We start from the raw sequence: 15,409 nt of genomic DNA, 5'->3' as shown, positions 1-15,409 counted from the left end.
GATAATGCATGTTAAACTACAGACGATTTCCCAGCAAAGGATTATTGGTATAAGATGCTGCAATTAGGTAGAGCCGAAACATCATCTTAATAATTAGTTTCAATAGAAGGAGAAAAAATCAACATACTGATTCTTCAATTGTTTGTGGTTCCTCAAAACCAGACTGATGTCAGCAGATAGCGAATGTTAGCCTGCCTACTATCTGACAGGAACAGATGGGAAAAAAAGTCAAATCTAATCAATTTCATTAGAATCCAGTGTTTGCTCTCTTGGTAAGCAGATAAAACACAACCGGAGAGGTCAGTTCACAGTGCAGTCTTGTTTTTTTTTTTCTTTTGTAACCTTTCAGTTTATGGATTATTGACAGGCCATGTTTGAAACCGTCACACGCTACCTTATGGCTAAAAGTAACTTTTTAGTCCAACAGCAAAAACTAGATTTTGGCAATTGACCAACAGAACCAAGTCAACAAAGTGTTCGGTTCACTGCGACAGGAGAGCAGTGACTCCTTTCATGAGATTCTGGAGGCCTGCAATTTATTTTAATTCATTTTTTTTCACATAAATTGTCTTTTAACGAGGCATGTTTGTTATTAAAGACTGTTCTCTGCCAAAGTAAAGTTCCCACCATGTTGAGCAGTTTGAATTATGCTAATTCGAACAGCCAACGGCGACTTGTGTCAAAAGGAAATGAATAATCCTGCTGTTGAGCTAAATGCAATTTACAGTCATCGGCGCGGTTGGGGGGGCAGGGAAGGAAAAGTGGGCGCTTCTTTTGCCGCATCATGCTGTGAAAGTACTCGAGTGTTCCCTCGGCAAGCTGAAGTCCAGCCACTCCACGAGTTCTACTAATTGACCGAGTTACTCTCAAAACCTCCCCCACTGTCCGGCCGGTGTCATCTGTCTGCGCCTGCCGCACAGGGGAACGTGGAGCCAAAACTGCGGTCTGTGTGTTCTTGGTATGTCCCGAAACGCTCGAGGTGGCCCCTTTTTGTCAGAAGGCCGCTGAGCAGCTTATATATCAGTAAAGCATTTTCCCCTCTCCGTTTCTTCGCAGTAAAGCTAAACACTGAGCAGCCCCCACCCTCCATTATGCCGCGCAGCAGCCGTAATGGAGGGTGGGGTCAGCAGGCGTGCTAAATACTGTGGAATTGGTAGTCATGTGTCTCCAGTGTGAGCTGTCGGCGGGTGAACTTGTGACTGCTTTAATAGAATAAATAGTCCTGTCCACCTCATGAGTCAGTGTCCCTTAAATACACCTGAACAAACGTATGCAAAACAGGATTATAGTCCTGCTTGGAATCCCCACTTGTGCCCACAATGCTTCACCGCTCTGCACCGGGGTGGTGCCTTATTAGACCAGTGTGCGTACGCCTCAGTTCCCCTCGGTAATGTTTACTCCTGTCTTCTAAAGACAATTGACACACTCCTCTGACACGCTTTCAACATTAGAGATCAAGTGTGAAGTTTTTACTTTGTCGAGTCTGGACTCCTCAGGTCTTTACAGCAGTCCATACATCCCTGACTTATGGTGACACAGTGTTGTGCACACAAGTATTTTATCACACACTAAATGCCTGTAAAATCTGTTCCTCCTTGATCCCATCATTGAGGTGTGTGTGTGTGTGTGTGTACACACATGACCGTGACATTTGCATTGAACGCACTTGTACGTGTCGGTTTGAGGAGCAGAGGGGAAGCATGCAGGATGCTGTTGGCATTCACCTGTGTTGTGGTGGCTCGCCCTGTCTAATTGGTGTGTGTGTGTGTGTGCGTGTGCGCTCTCAGCACGGGCCCATCCCAACACGTCTGTCCCTGCAGCTGCAGCAGAGCTAATTTTAGCCCAGGATGTGCGTACGCCTCAGTTCCCCTCGGCCGGCCTATGAGAGACGAGGAGCAAACGAGTAGCCAATCTTTCGCTCTCTCCTCTGTGCCGTGAGCTCCGTTCTCCTTTTTTGTGTATTTGTTACCCGTAGTATGTATGTTTCATGCATTCTCTATGTCCTTGCGTGTCAAAGGGGCAGAACTATTGATTTGCGTTGGGATGCATTGACTGCAGCCAGTGACCTTTACTCGCCACTAGTCCTTTTCAGCCGGCTGGCGTCTTTGAGGTGGCCCCACTGCCCTTTTGTCAGCCATTATTCTGCATAAAAAAACAAGTAATTGGGTTGTTTTTCACGGTGTTGTGTTTGCTATTAATAAGCCTCGTTGTGCCTCCCGTGCAGACCGCCTGCTCCGCTGGTGAGTAGCTGCTTCTCGTTACCAAAGAGAGGGGCGTCGGGGATGGAGATTAAAGCCGGCTGGTTCATCACGGTCAGGTATTAGAGATAATCCCTCCACCTCGGGGGGGCAAAGTGTACGTCTGTGTACAGTGATTGTGTGACGTCACAAAGAATGGCTACCTGCAAAACATACGTGCACCAGAAGAGGACCAGTATCATTTCTGCGTGACTGTGTGTTTGTGCCAAACTAAATGTGTTACAGGAACACTGAGGCAGAGACCAAGTGAAATGAGTGCACGCACGCGTGTTTTTTTTTGTTTTTTTTAGCTTGCTTTTTTCATTTGGGCTGTGTGATGTGTTTATGTCCAAATCAGCAGACTGTAACTAACTCCCAGTGGTCATGAACCTGCCCCAGATTCATGTGAAATCCTGGCTTTCTAGCACGTGAAGTCTCGCTTCGGTTCACTCATCGGTCTGAACTTACTTGCATGCGTTCTGATTGAAGGAGTCAAACTGCCCTGATTTTAGAAAGTACAAGCTGCTAAAATCCCCTACGGTTTGTACAGGCTGTATGAGAACAGCATCCCACTATTGAAACCGCAAGAGGTTGCACGTAGATAATATTTCCCAGTGATAATATTAACACCTTTGTATATTGTGACACCATCATGAGATGGATATTTATGTTGTCATGGCCTCAGCAAACTGACCTGAAGGAAGACAGACAGCGTCAGAAGTGTCCCGTACAGCAAAGGCACACAGCTGAAGCTCAATAATTCATGGCTGACTGAGCTAGGTCGACCTTGAGAAATCCCCAGTGTTGTAACTAGGGATTGAAACCCGGCACTGCTCATTTAGGGCAGAAAGGAGAAGTTGATATGGACGGAAACAAACTCACCTCTACTATTCATTTGTATGAATAGTTGTACTTCTTCTTAAATGTATTGATGCCGGTTTAGAGTCATCTGTTACTTGTGTCATTATCACAAAGCATTCCTTCATTTTGGATTTTCACCATAGTGCACATGTATGTCTGCCTTTGCTTCTAGCAAATTGAATTGGGAGGAAGCATAAAATGTTTTATTGCCATAAACAAATGGATTAACCCCTCCTACAGTCTGCAGATTTTCCTTTTCAGCATTTGTTGTTACAGCTTTTTCTGCACGTTGGCTGTAAAGTATTGCGTCCAAGGGGAACTGATGCAGGCTCAGTTTTGATTCATTCATTTTTGGTAAAGTCAAGTTTTTCACACCACGGGACTGACTGGTGTAATACATCTTAGATTTTAGGAATGCCTCATCAGAAGCCTTAGCCTGCTCTCCGGACTGTGTCTCTAAATGAAAACCCAGGTGGTTGATGTTGACATATTTGTTCAAGGCCTTTTTCCACTTTTCTTTGCTTCCATTTATTCTAATATCCTTCCTGTTATTTTTGTCATCAGGTCCGTCCAAAACTGTTTTAAAATTCAGGGCCTAAAGTCACACGGTGAGAAACCGGCATCACACGGCAACCGGCAGCTTCCGCTTGGAGAGACCAAGCCATTTAAATGCCCCTCGGCGCCGTCTAAGGCGCCGCGGTGTTGAGTCGTCCTCTGCTTTGCAGGGCAGTGACCTTGTGGCTGTTTGCATTGGTTTAATGAGTCACCTGGTCACGGATACTCGAATGATTCATCCTTCTGTAATGAATGATGAGCACTGCCAGAGCTCGACAAGCACCTCCTTCCTGCACTCACTGGTTACATCACAGTACTGGTTGCTATCACGTTGTGCTAAGTTGTGTGTTCTTTTATCAGCACTTGAGCCTGTTGCGTCGTCGAACGGTTCGCAGCGCAGTCCTGCCCCGACGTCTTTAATGTTGCTTTTGTTTGATTTTAGCCCTGACGTTCCTGATTGCATTAAGGGATTATAGTAATAATAATGTTTCAACAGCGTAGCTTACTAATACAGTGCTTACTGAGTCACGAGGCTGCTGAGGTTCCCGTATGAAAACGGTGAACAGTACTGTTCCCTCCCTCCCTCTCTGAGAGCATTGGGAATGTGGGTTCCATGTCCATGGTTATGTATTAATCAGTGGATCCCGTCAAAGGTTTGGCCCATAAGTTCAACATGAGAAATGATGTATGATGTGCTAAGAAAAGAATGCTTCTGCACCGTGATGGTTGAAAACATGTAACCAAAGTCACCTTGACGGGGTTTTGTAGACGTGCTTGCATGATATGATGATATGATCATATCCACGGTGACTCCTAATGCTTTAGATTATACAAAGGCCTTTCATTCAGCTCCCTCAACCTGTTAGTTATGCAGTGGAATATTTCATAATCTGCTTGATAGATTAGCACAATTTGTACAGACATAGGAGTGTGCGTGTGTGTGTGTGTGTGTCAACTGCGCCGTCCCACAAACAAAAAACACAACCTCGTACACAGTTGAGCACTGTGTGTGCAGCGGTGCCATAGCGATTTGGGCTTTGAAGTGCGTAAACAGGATGGGCCGGCGCTCTCCTTTCCCCTGTGAGTCTCCCCACAGGACAATAGGCCGGTCCTTCACAGAGGAAGCGCGGCCGCTGAAGGGGAGCTTTGCTTTGGAGTGTGGCGTGTTTAGCCCACAGTGGCGGCTAGCTGGGGAGGACTGTTGTTAGTGGACACGTCTCACCCCAGCATGTGTAGACACGTGTGTTTAGTAATAACAGTGAGACGGCTCATCGATCCACCTCAGCTGAACTGATGGTTTTTATTCTCCTTTAAGATCCTGTATTGGTGGAGACCCCCTGCTTACTATGTTCACTACTGTTACAGAGATGTGCTCAATGGGACCACATTTGGAAAAACATTCTCTTTTGAATCATATTTTTTCTGGTCTTGACCGTATGGATTTGTGGACGGTATTCAGTAAAAACCATTTCCTATTGCAATATCAATACAACCGTCAGACTCTATAATACGTTTGCTGCTAAATCAATTCATGAATTGACTAGAATATTGAAAGGGATCGACTGCTTTGGGCTAATTAGCGAGTTGAAAGCCGGATAAATCCAAGCCCTACATTACACCAATGCTCATGTCCCATAATGGCATTATATACCCAGAGATATCAAAAGAAGCGATGCCTCAATCAATGGCGTGATTCAGCAGAAATTTGGCCCTCAAATTACGTTGATCACATGTTATGGGTAGTAAAGTCCTACAGAACTTAATGTATGTTCCTTGTCAAAACTTGATCATAATGATGAATCATATATTACATAAAATGTTGAGGTTTGTGTCGTGTTCTGCAGCCCTCATCCCTCCCTCTGTAGTATTTACTCGACCCCGGAGAGACTGTTGCCCTCGGCCTGTATGAGTCACCCAGAATAACTACGCTTTATCTGGGGAAAAACAAATGCCACTTCGTCCCTGACGGACGGGACGTTATTTGGATGAATTGCTCATTTGAGTCCTTCAGACAACGCGAGGCTCCGTTGAAGATGCTTACCATCAGATGGAGTGCTTTGTGATGTCGGGCGTGCGTGTGCGTGCGTGCGTGTGTGTCTGTGTGTGCGCGCGCTCCTCAAGATGCCTTTTTGGCTGGCGAGGACCACAAGTTGACCCGCCGTCTGTTGCCATGCAACAACAACAAATAGACTCCACCTACCATGCCTTAAAATAATCTTTCTGAAAAATGAAGCTGTTGTTGAACCAGTGCATGTTTTGTGATGAAAGAAAATGAGTGTTGTTGGTAATACTCCTAATGCATGGAAGCTGTCTGGATCTTGGCCAGTGGAATTTCTAGTTTTTAAGGAATTAAGATTTAAAACCATTCTTAATTCCTTAAAAACTAGCATCACAGATTTAAAACCATTCTTTGATTCATTGTTTGAAGTTTACTACAGGTTTACTAAAAGTCCATAAAATGCCAAACTAGCCAGGTGGTCCATTATACCATATGTTGGCTTCGATAGCAGTCAACAGTGATTATTAAAACGGGGGGGATTCCCGCAGATGTTTTTTACGTTCAGGCTAGCAGTCCTTGTTTCCTGCATGGAGAATTTGTCGCTAAATTTAGCAAATTTCTTGAGCTCGTGCAGAAGAACTACACTCAGCTAGATTTCTCAGTTGGATCATTTAGAAAAAGTTGAGCTTTTAATTTCTAAAGACGACCGACTCTTTGTTAACCAATGGTATTTCCTTGTTGCAGGTGACCTTCAGTGATTGACAGATGTGTGACACTGCAGAAAACCATTTGCCTCTCCCAGTGGAGATCTGAGTTCTGGTACACCGAGGTAAGTGTCCACATTGTGCATCAGTCTTTAAACTGGCCGTAACAATTGGGTTTGCTACGCCAGAAACCGATAATGACAATAAAATGATCTCATTGATAGATTGTTTTTCCCTAATGTTGTTAAAGATGTTTTCATGTAGTGTTTTTTTTGTCTTTTAGCTGCAATTAAACCAAAATAGCAGAAAATTCAAAATTTGAAGGATTAGTGTTTTACATGGTCCGCTATTAATTGCAGTACAGTACAAGCTCATCTTTGACCCGACTCTTACAGCACCCCTGTTCAATATGTTTTCTATGCTTTTTCTTGGATGTTTGCGGTGGCCTTAAAGTCATTTGACTACAGTTCCCATGGTAACTGAAGAGCCTGCCCAGCCAATGGAGAATCTCGCATCAGCGAGTCTTTGACAGTTTGACAAGCCGGAGGAAATGACGGAGTCAGCCTTTCCTGAAAAGCTGAACAGGCTTACTAAATGGAGCCCTTTCAATCCACACACTCAAATTTAAAGAGTCTGCTCGCACAAATAGATTTGACTTGTTCAGATATTCATCTGCTCCGAGCAGCAGACACAATCTCTTCACTGCAAAAATTATAGTTTGCTCCCTTAAGCCTACTTTGAACTGTGCAGATAAGCCTGAAAAGGCTGCAGAGAGCTGTCCATCGTTTTATTACAGATTGGTTTAAGCGAGTAATTCAGTCCTTCGAAACCTTCAGACTGTGACATAATGGCACCTGTAACCACAAACTAGCCACATTGCTTACACGAGCATGTATGTGCTCCCTTCCAATTATTACTCTATAAAAAGCTAAGAGGGAGTTGTCTCAAAGCCTCACAAGAACACCTCACCAGCAGAGGCTTTTCGCTGAGCTGTTATGTGATATCTCTTCTCGTTTTGAAATGAGAAAATATTGAGTTAATCCTAATCCCTAATCCAGCCAATTTCCCCCACAAAGAGCAAAGGCTGTACGGTCGCCGTGGATGAACACAGGAAACTGAAGTAAGAAACTGCAGTCTGAAATAGCACGTTTTCTTTTTTCAGTAGCAACACGTTCTTGTAATGCCGATGTCGTCGACAGTGACGTATCAGTGAAGCATTTCCATAATTGAAGATAAGACATGGAGCACGCTGAGTGTGCATGCCGCGTGCATGTCGTGTGAACGGTAAAATGTTGTTTTCAGAGTGACCATGACGGGCCCCACATTACTCTGGTTGGAGTCACGATCTTTATCTTTTAATAGTTTGCCGGTTGTGTGCAGTAGCTGTTACTGTGGGTTGGGGTGCTTTTTGATTTAAATTCACTCCTTTTTAATATCTTGACTTTGCCACCCGGTCTTAGTCTGTATTCAAAAAATATTTGGTGACGGGTTGTTCGTCACATCGTGTCTCTTATATCGCCTGCAGTCTGTATTCACTAACTGTCGCTGGAGTGTGACTGCTGCACCTCTAAATCCACCAATCAGCACCCTCTGACTGAAACGCCTGCCTCCATCGTAGCTGGCTTTTTTTGGTGGGATAATTAATATTGGATATATTTTCCATGTGATTGGGAGTCTGAAGGAAAAATGTTTTTAATTCTGGTCAGCCGGCTGAAGCCAATTTTAGCTGCTGGATAAAGAATAAGAGCAGAGATAACGCCGAACCTGCCGAGAACAGAATATATATAACTAAAGAGACCAGGGACTAGCTGTCTTATGTTATCTCATCTCTCCCAATGTGCCAGGACTAAAAATGTGCGTCATTATTTATGAAATTTGCATTTCTAGCTTTATATTTTTTTTAAATCGTTGCTGGTCTAATCAGTGGTGAGCTGCTCTGTGGGGTTCCAGGTCACAGGATTTGAATAAGAATGCACAAAGGACTCTGCTTTGAATGACCGAGGGAAAGCCCATTGGACGTCCTGTAGTGGCTCATGTTCGTGGCGTCTCTCATCCATGGTGACAGGCGAGGTCACCTAGGTAACTCCTTATGTAACCATGTGGTCAGCACCATAGCTTCCACACTCGCGTTGTATCCCTTTTTTTGTTTTTCCTGCAACGACATGTTAGTGTGTTGTGCTTATTCCTCTTCTTCTGTGTTCATTGGGAGCCTTGCAAACCAACTTCAGAGGTGCATACAGCCACCGGCTGTTTCTTAAGTGTGTAGATGATACGATTAAGTCAATGAAAGCAGTCATTTTAAAATAGTAAATGCGTAGTGAGTACTCGCTGTTCCCCTCCTTCTCTTCCTCTACTGTATGCTTTGCTTCTCTTCCCCTCTGACCCGCCCTTGTCTCCTCCTATCTCATTCTTCTTCCTAACCCTCTCCATCGCCCCCTCTCTGTCGTTTTCTACTGTCCACCAGGCAGCCAAGGAGGGGGGTCTCTGAGGAAGATGCTGGGTTCCGCGCGTGGTGTTGTCGACGAATGGCTCTCAGAATTCAAGGTAAATTCCTCTGTTATCATGTCAATCAAATGTTCCCCTCAGAGTTTGTGTGTGTGTGTGTGTGTGTGTGTGTGTGTGTGTGTGTGTGTGGCAACTGATAAAACCGTGTTTCTTTTGATTGCTGCACCCATGAATTTGTTCTTTCAGCTACCTGCTACTACTGGCAGGATTTACTTGTGATTTGAGTACAATGCTCTCTAGGATCTCCATGTTGGGCTCCGCTTTATATTTCATTACATTTCAAATACTAACAGTATTTACTTAAACAGGAGGAAGTGCATCACACCTCCAGTGACCACAGGACATGTAACCAGCTCCACTGGCACGTCTTTACACACAGCTCTATTTTTAATAGACTAGCTTGTCTCTAAACCACCAAATCTACTGTAGTATAACTTTTAAAACCGTGCGTGTGTGTTACTTGACATCAATCAGCTGCGAAGGAATACTCTGGATGTTTCTGAAACACACAAAAAGTCAGCAAAACCTCTAAGCAACATTGTTAATGTGGGGCTGCGTAAAGCGAATTTATTTCTGAAATATGGGTAAACCCATCATTTACATTTTTTAAATGATCGAGGCAGGAAAGAAGAGCTAAAAGGAAGGAATTGGAATACAGTGCAGCAGAGAGAGCACTAAATGCAAGAGAGAAAGGAGTGATTATGATGAATGTGAGGGAGATGGATTGGTATGACTCATTGTTTGAGCCGGTGCAGATCAGGCACATTGTGTTCTGTCCTCAAAATGACCATACTTAGGCTGATAGGAGAAGATATCTCTGCCATCTGCAGACTAATACAGTCTTGACCATTTAAAGGATTTCAAACCAGGATACTCTGAGTCTGTCAGATATCATCACCCGGTTTCTTAATGTTGTTATTTGCTGATTTCTTTTCATTCTCCACATTTCTGAAAATGCTTTAAACTCAATCCTCTAGACCTTTTTGAGATGTGGCAGCATGAAAGAACTGAATTGCACAATTTAATTGTGACTGAATTCAGTTTAGCTGTTTGGGTTTCAGCGCCATGCGGCGGGCGTCAGCGGGCGTTGGGCATCTCACAATGCAGTTGCACTGAATTGAGATGTGTAGATAACATTTATGTGGTCCTAAAACATGTCCGCTGTCACTCCACATGATGATGATGATTGGTATAGTAAGTGTCTTAATTTACTTCACCCTGTTGTGTGGGCTCTTGAGTGTGTATTACGCAGGGAGAGGTGACCCGGCTCGTTGTAATGGTGTGTTATGTCCTGAATCAACTGTTGAAGGAGTAATGAGGGAGATATCAACATTCACAGGCTGCACAAGCCCACTCTAACTCGAAGAAGGATAATGCAGCTACATTTGTGGAAACTCCTGAGTGTATTGGCTTTAAATTGTAGAGGACCATATGCAATCTGAATGTCATTTGTTCATTGACCTTATTTCCTAGATGGGTGCGTATTATTTCAAAGATCCCACTACATATTATAATGACTAGTCAGAGAGATGCAAGGGGCAATGATGTACTGCATATCGCACCAATCTGTAAAAATGTGCAATTGCTCAACAAACTAACTTTTTCCTCTGCTCCAGTCCTTACCAGAAAAGAACATTCCCAGCTACGCCGGCAGCCTTCATCTGAAGAAGACCCTGGTGACGGCTCTCTACAGAGTCATCCAGGACCCCAACAGCGAGGTGAGAGGCCACACGGAGAGACCCAGAGTGTGGCTTTTTATAGCTCTGTCTGTCGTGACTCTGATGAAGTAGTCCTAGTTGGCAGTGAGTGAGAAACCGACACACGGGTGTGTCCCCGAACTACACGAGCGCATCAAAACAAGAGCACAAAAGTATGATGAACGAGCGCCCCGATGCCAGCCGCACTGCGTGTTCTCTATGCACACACACACAGACAGAGAGCACTCAGACAGGCTGCCCATACTGGAAAGATACATGAATAATAGAAGGTACAAACAGAGATGCATTATAAAGAACCGACTTAGTCACAAACCTACCGTAGTTTAATATTAAGCGTGCTGGGACACAAAAACACTTTGCTGTTCACTCACGCTAGAAGTGTTTTGTCATTTAAAGGCGCTAATGACACCATCCCTTACCAAAGGCCCGCGGCACTCCGAGACAGGACCTTCATTTCACTTTACTGATACAGTCAGTGAATTCCCTTCACCCCTCTTTTTCATTCTTCTAAGGTCAAATTTGAGGGAACGAGCAACAGGGGTCTAGATTCCATTAGCCTCTTCAATCTGGCTTCACGATCCCATTAATGGTTAGAGATGGGAAAATATAGATGTTACAAAGTGTGCTTTGCTGTTGCTTTCCCCTGGTGACATGGAGTGCCAAATGCCTTGCCAAGTTCATTAATGAGTTGCTGCTTATTTCAGGGTCAGCCACAGTCCATCACACACGAAGTGCACTGATCCCTGAACCGTTGAAACCTATTGGCTCAGCTGCTCACTCTCCTGAGTGTACATCAGACTAGTCTTCCATTGTACCCATTTATCCCCTCTATTGACGAGCGGCGAAACTCCCTCCATCCGTCCCAGCGTGTCTACTGCGATTAACGCACATTCATGTCATTTGTGTTTTGAAATAAGCTGTGAAGCACAGACACCGTCTCCATGTGTTTCAGAAAGCTTTTAGCTAAGGCTTTGCATATGTCACCGCAAGCCTATGTTCATTTTCACTTTATTAATCTTCTATATCCACTAGCTCACCCCCCGACCACTCTCTCTCCTGTATTCAGCTGCTGGAGCCTGTCTGCCACCAACTGTTCGAGTTGTACCGGAGCTCTGAGGACCGCCTTCGCCGCTTCACCCTGCAGTTCCTGCCTGAGCTGGTGTGGGTATATCTGCGCGTCACAGCCAGCAGGGATCGCCAGAGCAACGGGTGCATTGAAGCCCTCCTGCTGGGCATCTATAACCTGGTGGGTGTCTAGAGAGGGGCGTCAGAGAGGGGGCGGGGGGGATGAAAGACCTTGAACAATATATACATTTGAGGCAATCAATTGAAAGCCGCTGGCTGGCATGAATGTTTTTATGGTGAATCACACCCTTGTTATCCACCTGTTTATAGTGATGGCCAGCCGGCAGGGCCTCGCTGTCCGAATTGCTGAAGTTGAACTTAACTGTTCAAACACATCATGTGATAATTGACTCACCGGGACGCTGTGGCTGTTTATGTATCACCACAAAGACGGGACTCCGCTCTGCATAGAGCAGGGGTGGGCAATTATTTTTCCCAGGGGGCCAAATGAGAAACTGAAAATATTTTGGAGGGCCAGGCCAAAATGCCGAACTCAATTATGCATAATATACATTTTTTTTCTATATTAAAAGCAGTAAATGTGTATGTTATTATTTGGCAATTCAAAGGTGAGGTTAGCTTTCAAAAGTATAATTTATTTAAATATAATTTTCAAAATGTGAAACAAAATGTGAAATATTTGACTCATTTTTAGTCACATTAATAACAAAGGGCATTTTGAGTTTCATATACTATTGAAACAAGGATTTTCTAAGCTTTCTAAAGACATCACATCATCAGTCGGTGCCGGTGATCAGATGATGGTTTGACTTCTTTCAGGGTTTTCACGTGTTTGAGATTGTTGCTGCCTAGTTGCCTTGAAATGAATTTGTCATGAAGGCTTTCACATGGATATGCATTTCATGAGCAAAAAGGCCCTCGCCCTGCAGCTGTGTGTTCAGTTCATTCATCACTGCAGTCACATCAACAGCAAATGTTCAATCTGCCATCCAGTCCTTATCAGACAGCTCTGGGATGGTTTTGTCTTTCATCTCACAAAACTCTTTTATCTCTGATTTCAGAACTCAAAACCTTTTTAGCACTTTGCCCAGACTGAGCCATGTGACAGCTGTGTGGTACCGGACATCATCATGTTCGCACTCTTGCTCCTCCAATAGTGAAACAAACTGCCTGTGATTCAATGCTCGCGCTCCGATGAAATTAACTGTTGTAGTAACAACATCAACCACATGCCTAAGTTTAAGCACTGACTTACACAACGCTTGCTGATGAATAACACAATGTATGAACACCAATTTCTGCTCTGCGGTGAGTTCACTCGCTTTATCTTTCGTTCTTCTCAAAAGCCCAACATTCTTCCCAGTCAAATTTGGACATCCATCCGTGGTGACCCCTGCCAGTCTGTCCCATTAGAGTCCCGGTTTGTCCATGCATGCGTTTACCTCGGTGAACAGATCACTCCCCGTTGTGGTTCCTTTCATTGGCCGCATTGCTGCCAGCTCTTCCGTAAGCTTGAAGTCGCTCGTCATCCACCGGGGAGATATGAGCAGCTGGGCCATGTGACGGACGTCACAGCTCTCATCCAAAGCCAAAGAGAAAAGTTGGAGCTTCACACTTCACCTTGCAGCTGAAACTCCAGATTCTCCGCGATGTCCTCCACCCTCCTCGTCACGGTGCGGCGGGACCGCGGGATGTTTTAAACGCTTCTTTTTTCTCTGGGCAGCAGTGGTGCAGACTCGACCACGCACTCTTTCACAAACTGCCCCTCAGAGAATGGCTTAGTGTTCTGGGCGATTTTGTGGCCCATCACAAAGCTGGTTCTGGTCGCTGCATCTCTGGCTGCATGCAGCTTTGTAAAACAGCCGTGTTGTTTTTCTAGCTTTTCTAGTAAATCCGTTGATCCGCGCTCGTTCGGCATCAGTCAAGTTTTTGTATTTATCGCCATGTTTGGTCTCGTAAAGCCGTTTCAAATTGTACTCTTTAAACACGGCGACATGCTCCCCACAAACCAAACACACAGGTTTACCTTTGACTTCCTTAAAGAAAGAAATGGTAGTCCATTTTTGTTTGAAACAGAAGGTAGAGAGTTCAGGGGTGACCCGGAGGGGAGACAGGTTGTCAATCACACGCATTTCACATGCACAGTTGATGTGCACCGTGAGAATAAATGGGCTTCAAAATAAAAGCAATGCGATTTTAGTTAGAAAATGTTTTTTTTTCTAAATCATGTAGTCTTTCGCAGGCCGGTCAGAATCATCCCGCGGGCCAAATTTGGGCCGTACAATGCCCAGGTCTGGCATAGAGAGTGATTCATCACATTTTGAGGACGGCATAATAGTATACACCTTTTTTTACTGGTCAATATGAAAGAATGTAGGTAGTTATATTTTTAAGAGGAAAGACCGTGCCTCGCTTCGAAACCCATACGATGACCTCTTTGTTAACGCTGAGAGCAAATACAGGTAGGACATTAGTGAGGCTCTCCATCTGTTGACACTAAAGACGGGCTCCAGTGAAAACAACCGGTTAGCGGTTAGACCCAGGAGAGATTGCATCACCAAGAAACACCCTCGGGAAAATGGGCTAAGAGCTTGAGATCTAGAGCTCCATGTCAGCCAGCACCACTAAAGGTACAAACCATGCATAATTTATTCCTCTGCGTCGATACACACACACACACACACACATGCTCATAGACTCCTCTCATTGATGACTGAGCTCTGATAAAAAGCTTGGCTCTCAGCAGTCCCATCAGGTATTCAGAAACATGCCATCAGGTAGAGAAGGGCTGAATCGGCCTGAACTGATTGTTCAGAGGAAAGGATAAAGCCTTTATGGGACCACATTCCATAACCCCACCTTTATGGGTTGATGGATATGTGGAGTTTGTTACCTGCACAAAGTCAGCAAATACAAATCTGTCTGCTTTAATTAGCGCATGTGGAAAAAGAATTGCACAATTTTTCTCATTTAATGATAATTGATATGTCAAATAGGATATAATCCACAACTCTCCCATAATGTATAGGGGTATAACTGAGGTGTGCTATACTCACAGAAAACATTGAATATTGCCTTGCCTCTCAGTGGCATTTTTTGAGCATCAAAGTGTGAAATTGCAATTGAGAGGCGTGGGTGCAGGCAGTGACATTTAATCTGCCCGAGTCAACAACACGCACCAGAGAAAAAAGTGTCTTAACACCGGCTCAGCGGCGCGAGGGACCGCGGACAGTCATCTGTACGCTGCTAAATGCCCCCTCCCCTCCCGGTCCACAGAGGAGGGCTTAACCGGGTTAAGTGCACAGAGGCAGAAATCTGATTTCAAATCGGGCATTTAATGACTCCTGGTAAATGACACTGCTTCTCCGTCCCTTCCCCCCTCCCTTTGGTTTTTGCAGGAGATCGTTGACAAAGATGGCAACAGCCGGCTCCTCTCCTTCACAATCCCTTCGCTGTCCAAACCGTCGATATATCACGAGGTAGGTACCATCCACCTCTCGTGTCGCTTTGGCTGCTTCTGTTCTCTGACCGGTTATAGAGACTTGTATTTATAACTGGCTTTTTGGAAGATGACACCTCCTCTTTCATTAACCTTCCCTTTAGGGCATTTCCATCTGTGTGTGTTTTTAAGGGGTCACTGTGTGTCTGACTGAAAAGAAACTACTCCATCGTCCCCTTCGCTCACCCTGCCTCACAGTTCATATATACCCCAACTTCTGCCCTGACTGCTTCTGCCCTGACTGC

The 15,409-nt window shown here is 44.7% G+C and overlaps 1 protein-coding gene and 1 pseudogene across 4 annotated transcripts in view; one reads left to right on the top strand and one right to left on the bottom strand.

The window, feature by feature from the left end:
- LOC120833574 (hyccin 2) overlaps nucleotides 1–15,409 on the top strand; it is a 31,229-nt gene that overhangs the window by 3,474 nt on the left and 12,346 nt on the right. For 2 of the 4 annotated variants that reach the window (XM_078091315.1, XM_078091314.1), the window contains exons 2-7: nucleotides 2,225–2,317; nucleotides 6,397–6,481; nucleotides 8,821–8,900; nucleotides 10,478–10,579; nucleotides 11,646–11,825; nucleotides 15,064–15,144. In XM_078091315.1, the coding sequence (XP_077947441.1) occupies nucleotides 8,850–8,900; nucleotides 10,478–10,579; nucleotides 11,646–11,825; nucleotides 15,064–15,144 (414 nt within the window). In that variant the 5' untranslated portion in view covers nucleotides 2,225–2,317; nucleotides 6,397–6,481; nucleotides 8,821–8,849. The remainder of the gene's footprint in view (nucleotides 1–2,224; nucleotides 2,318–6,396; nucleotides 6,482–8,820; nucleotides 8,901–10,477; nucleotides 10,580–11,645; nucleotides 11,826–15,063; nucleotides 15,145–15,409) is intronic. The other 2 variants (XM_040200787.2, XM_040200784.2) reach the window with 1 other exon arrangement.
- LOC144388844 (general transcription factor II-I repeat domain-containing protein 2-like) lies at nucleotides 12,514–13,472 on the bottom strand (annotated as a pseudogene).

The sequence above is a fragment of the Gasterosteus aculeatus genome, chromosome 16 (assembly GCF_964276395.1).
Source record: "Gasterosteus aculeatus chromosome 16, fGasAcu3.hap1.1, whole genome shotgun sequence".
Classification (NCBI taxonomy): domain Eukaryota; kingdom Metazoa; phylum Chordata; class Actinopteri; order Perciformes; family Gasterosteidae; genus Gasterosteus; species Gasterosteus aculeatus.
The sequence above is the reverse complement of the archived record's forward strand: the minus strand, read 5'-3'. Positions and strand labels throughout refer to the sequence as shown.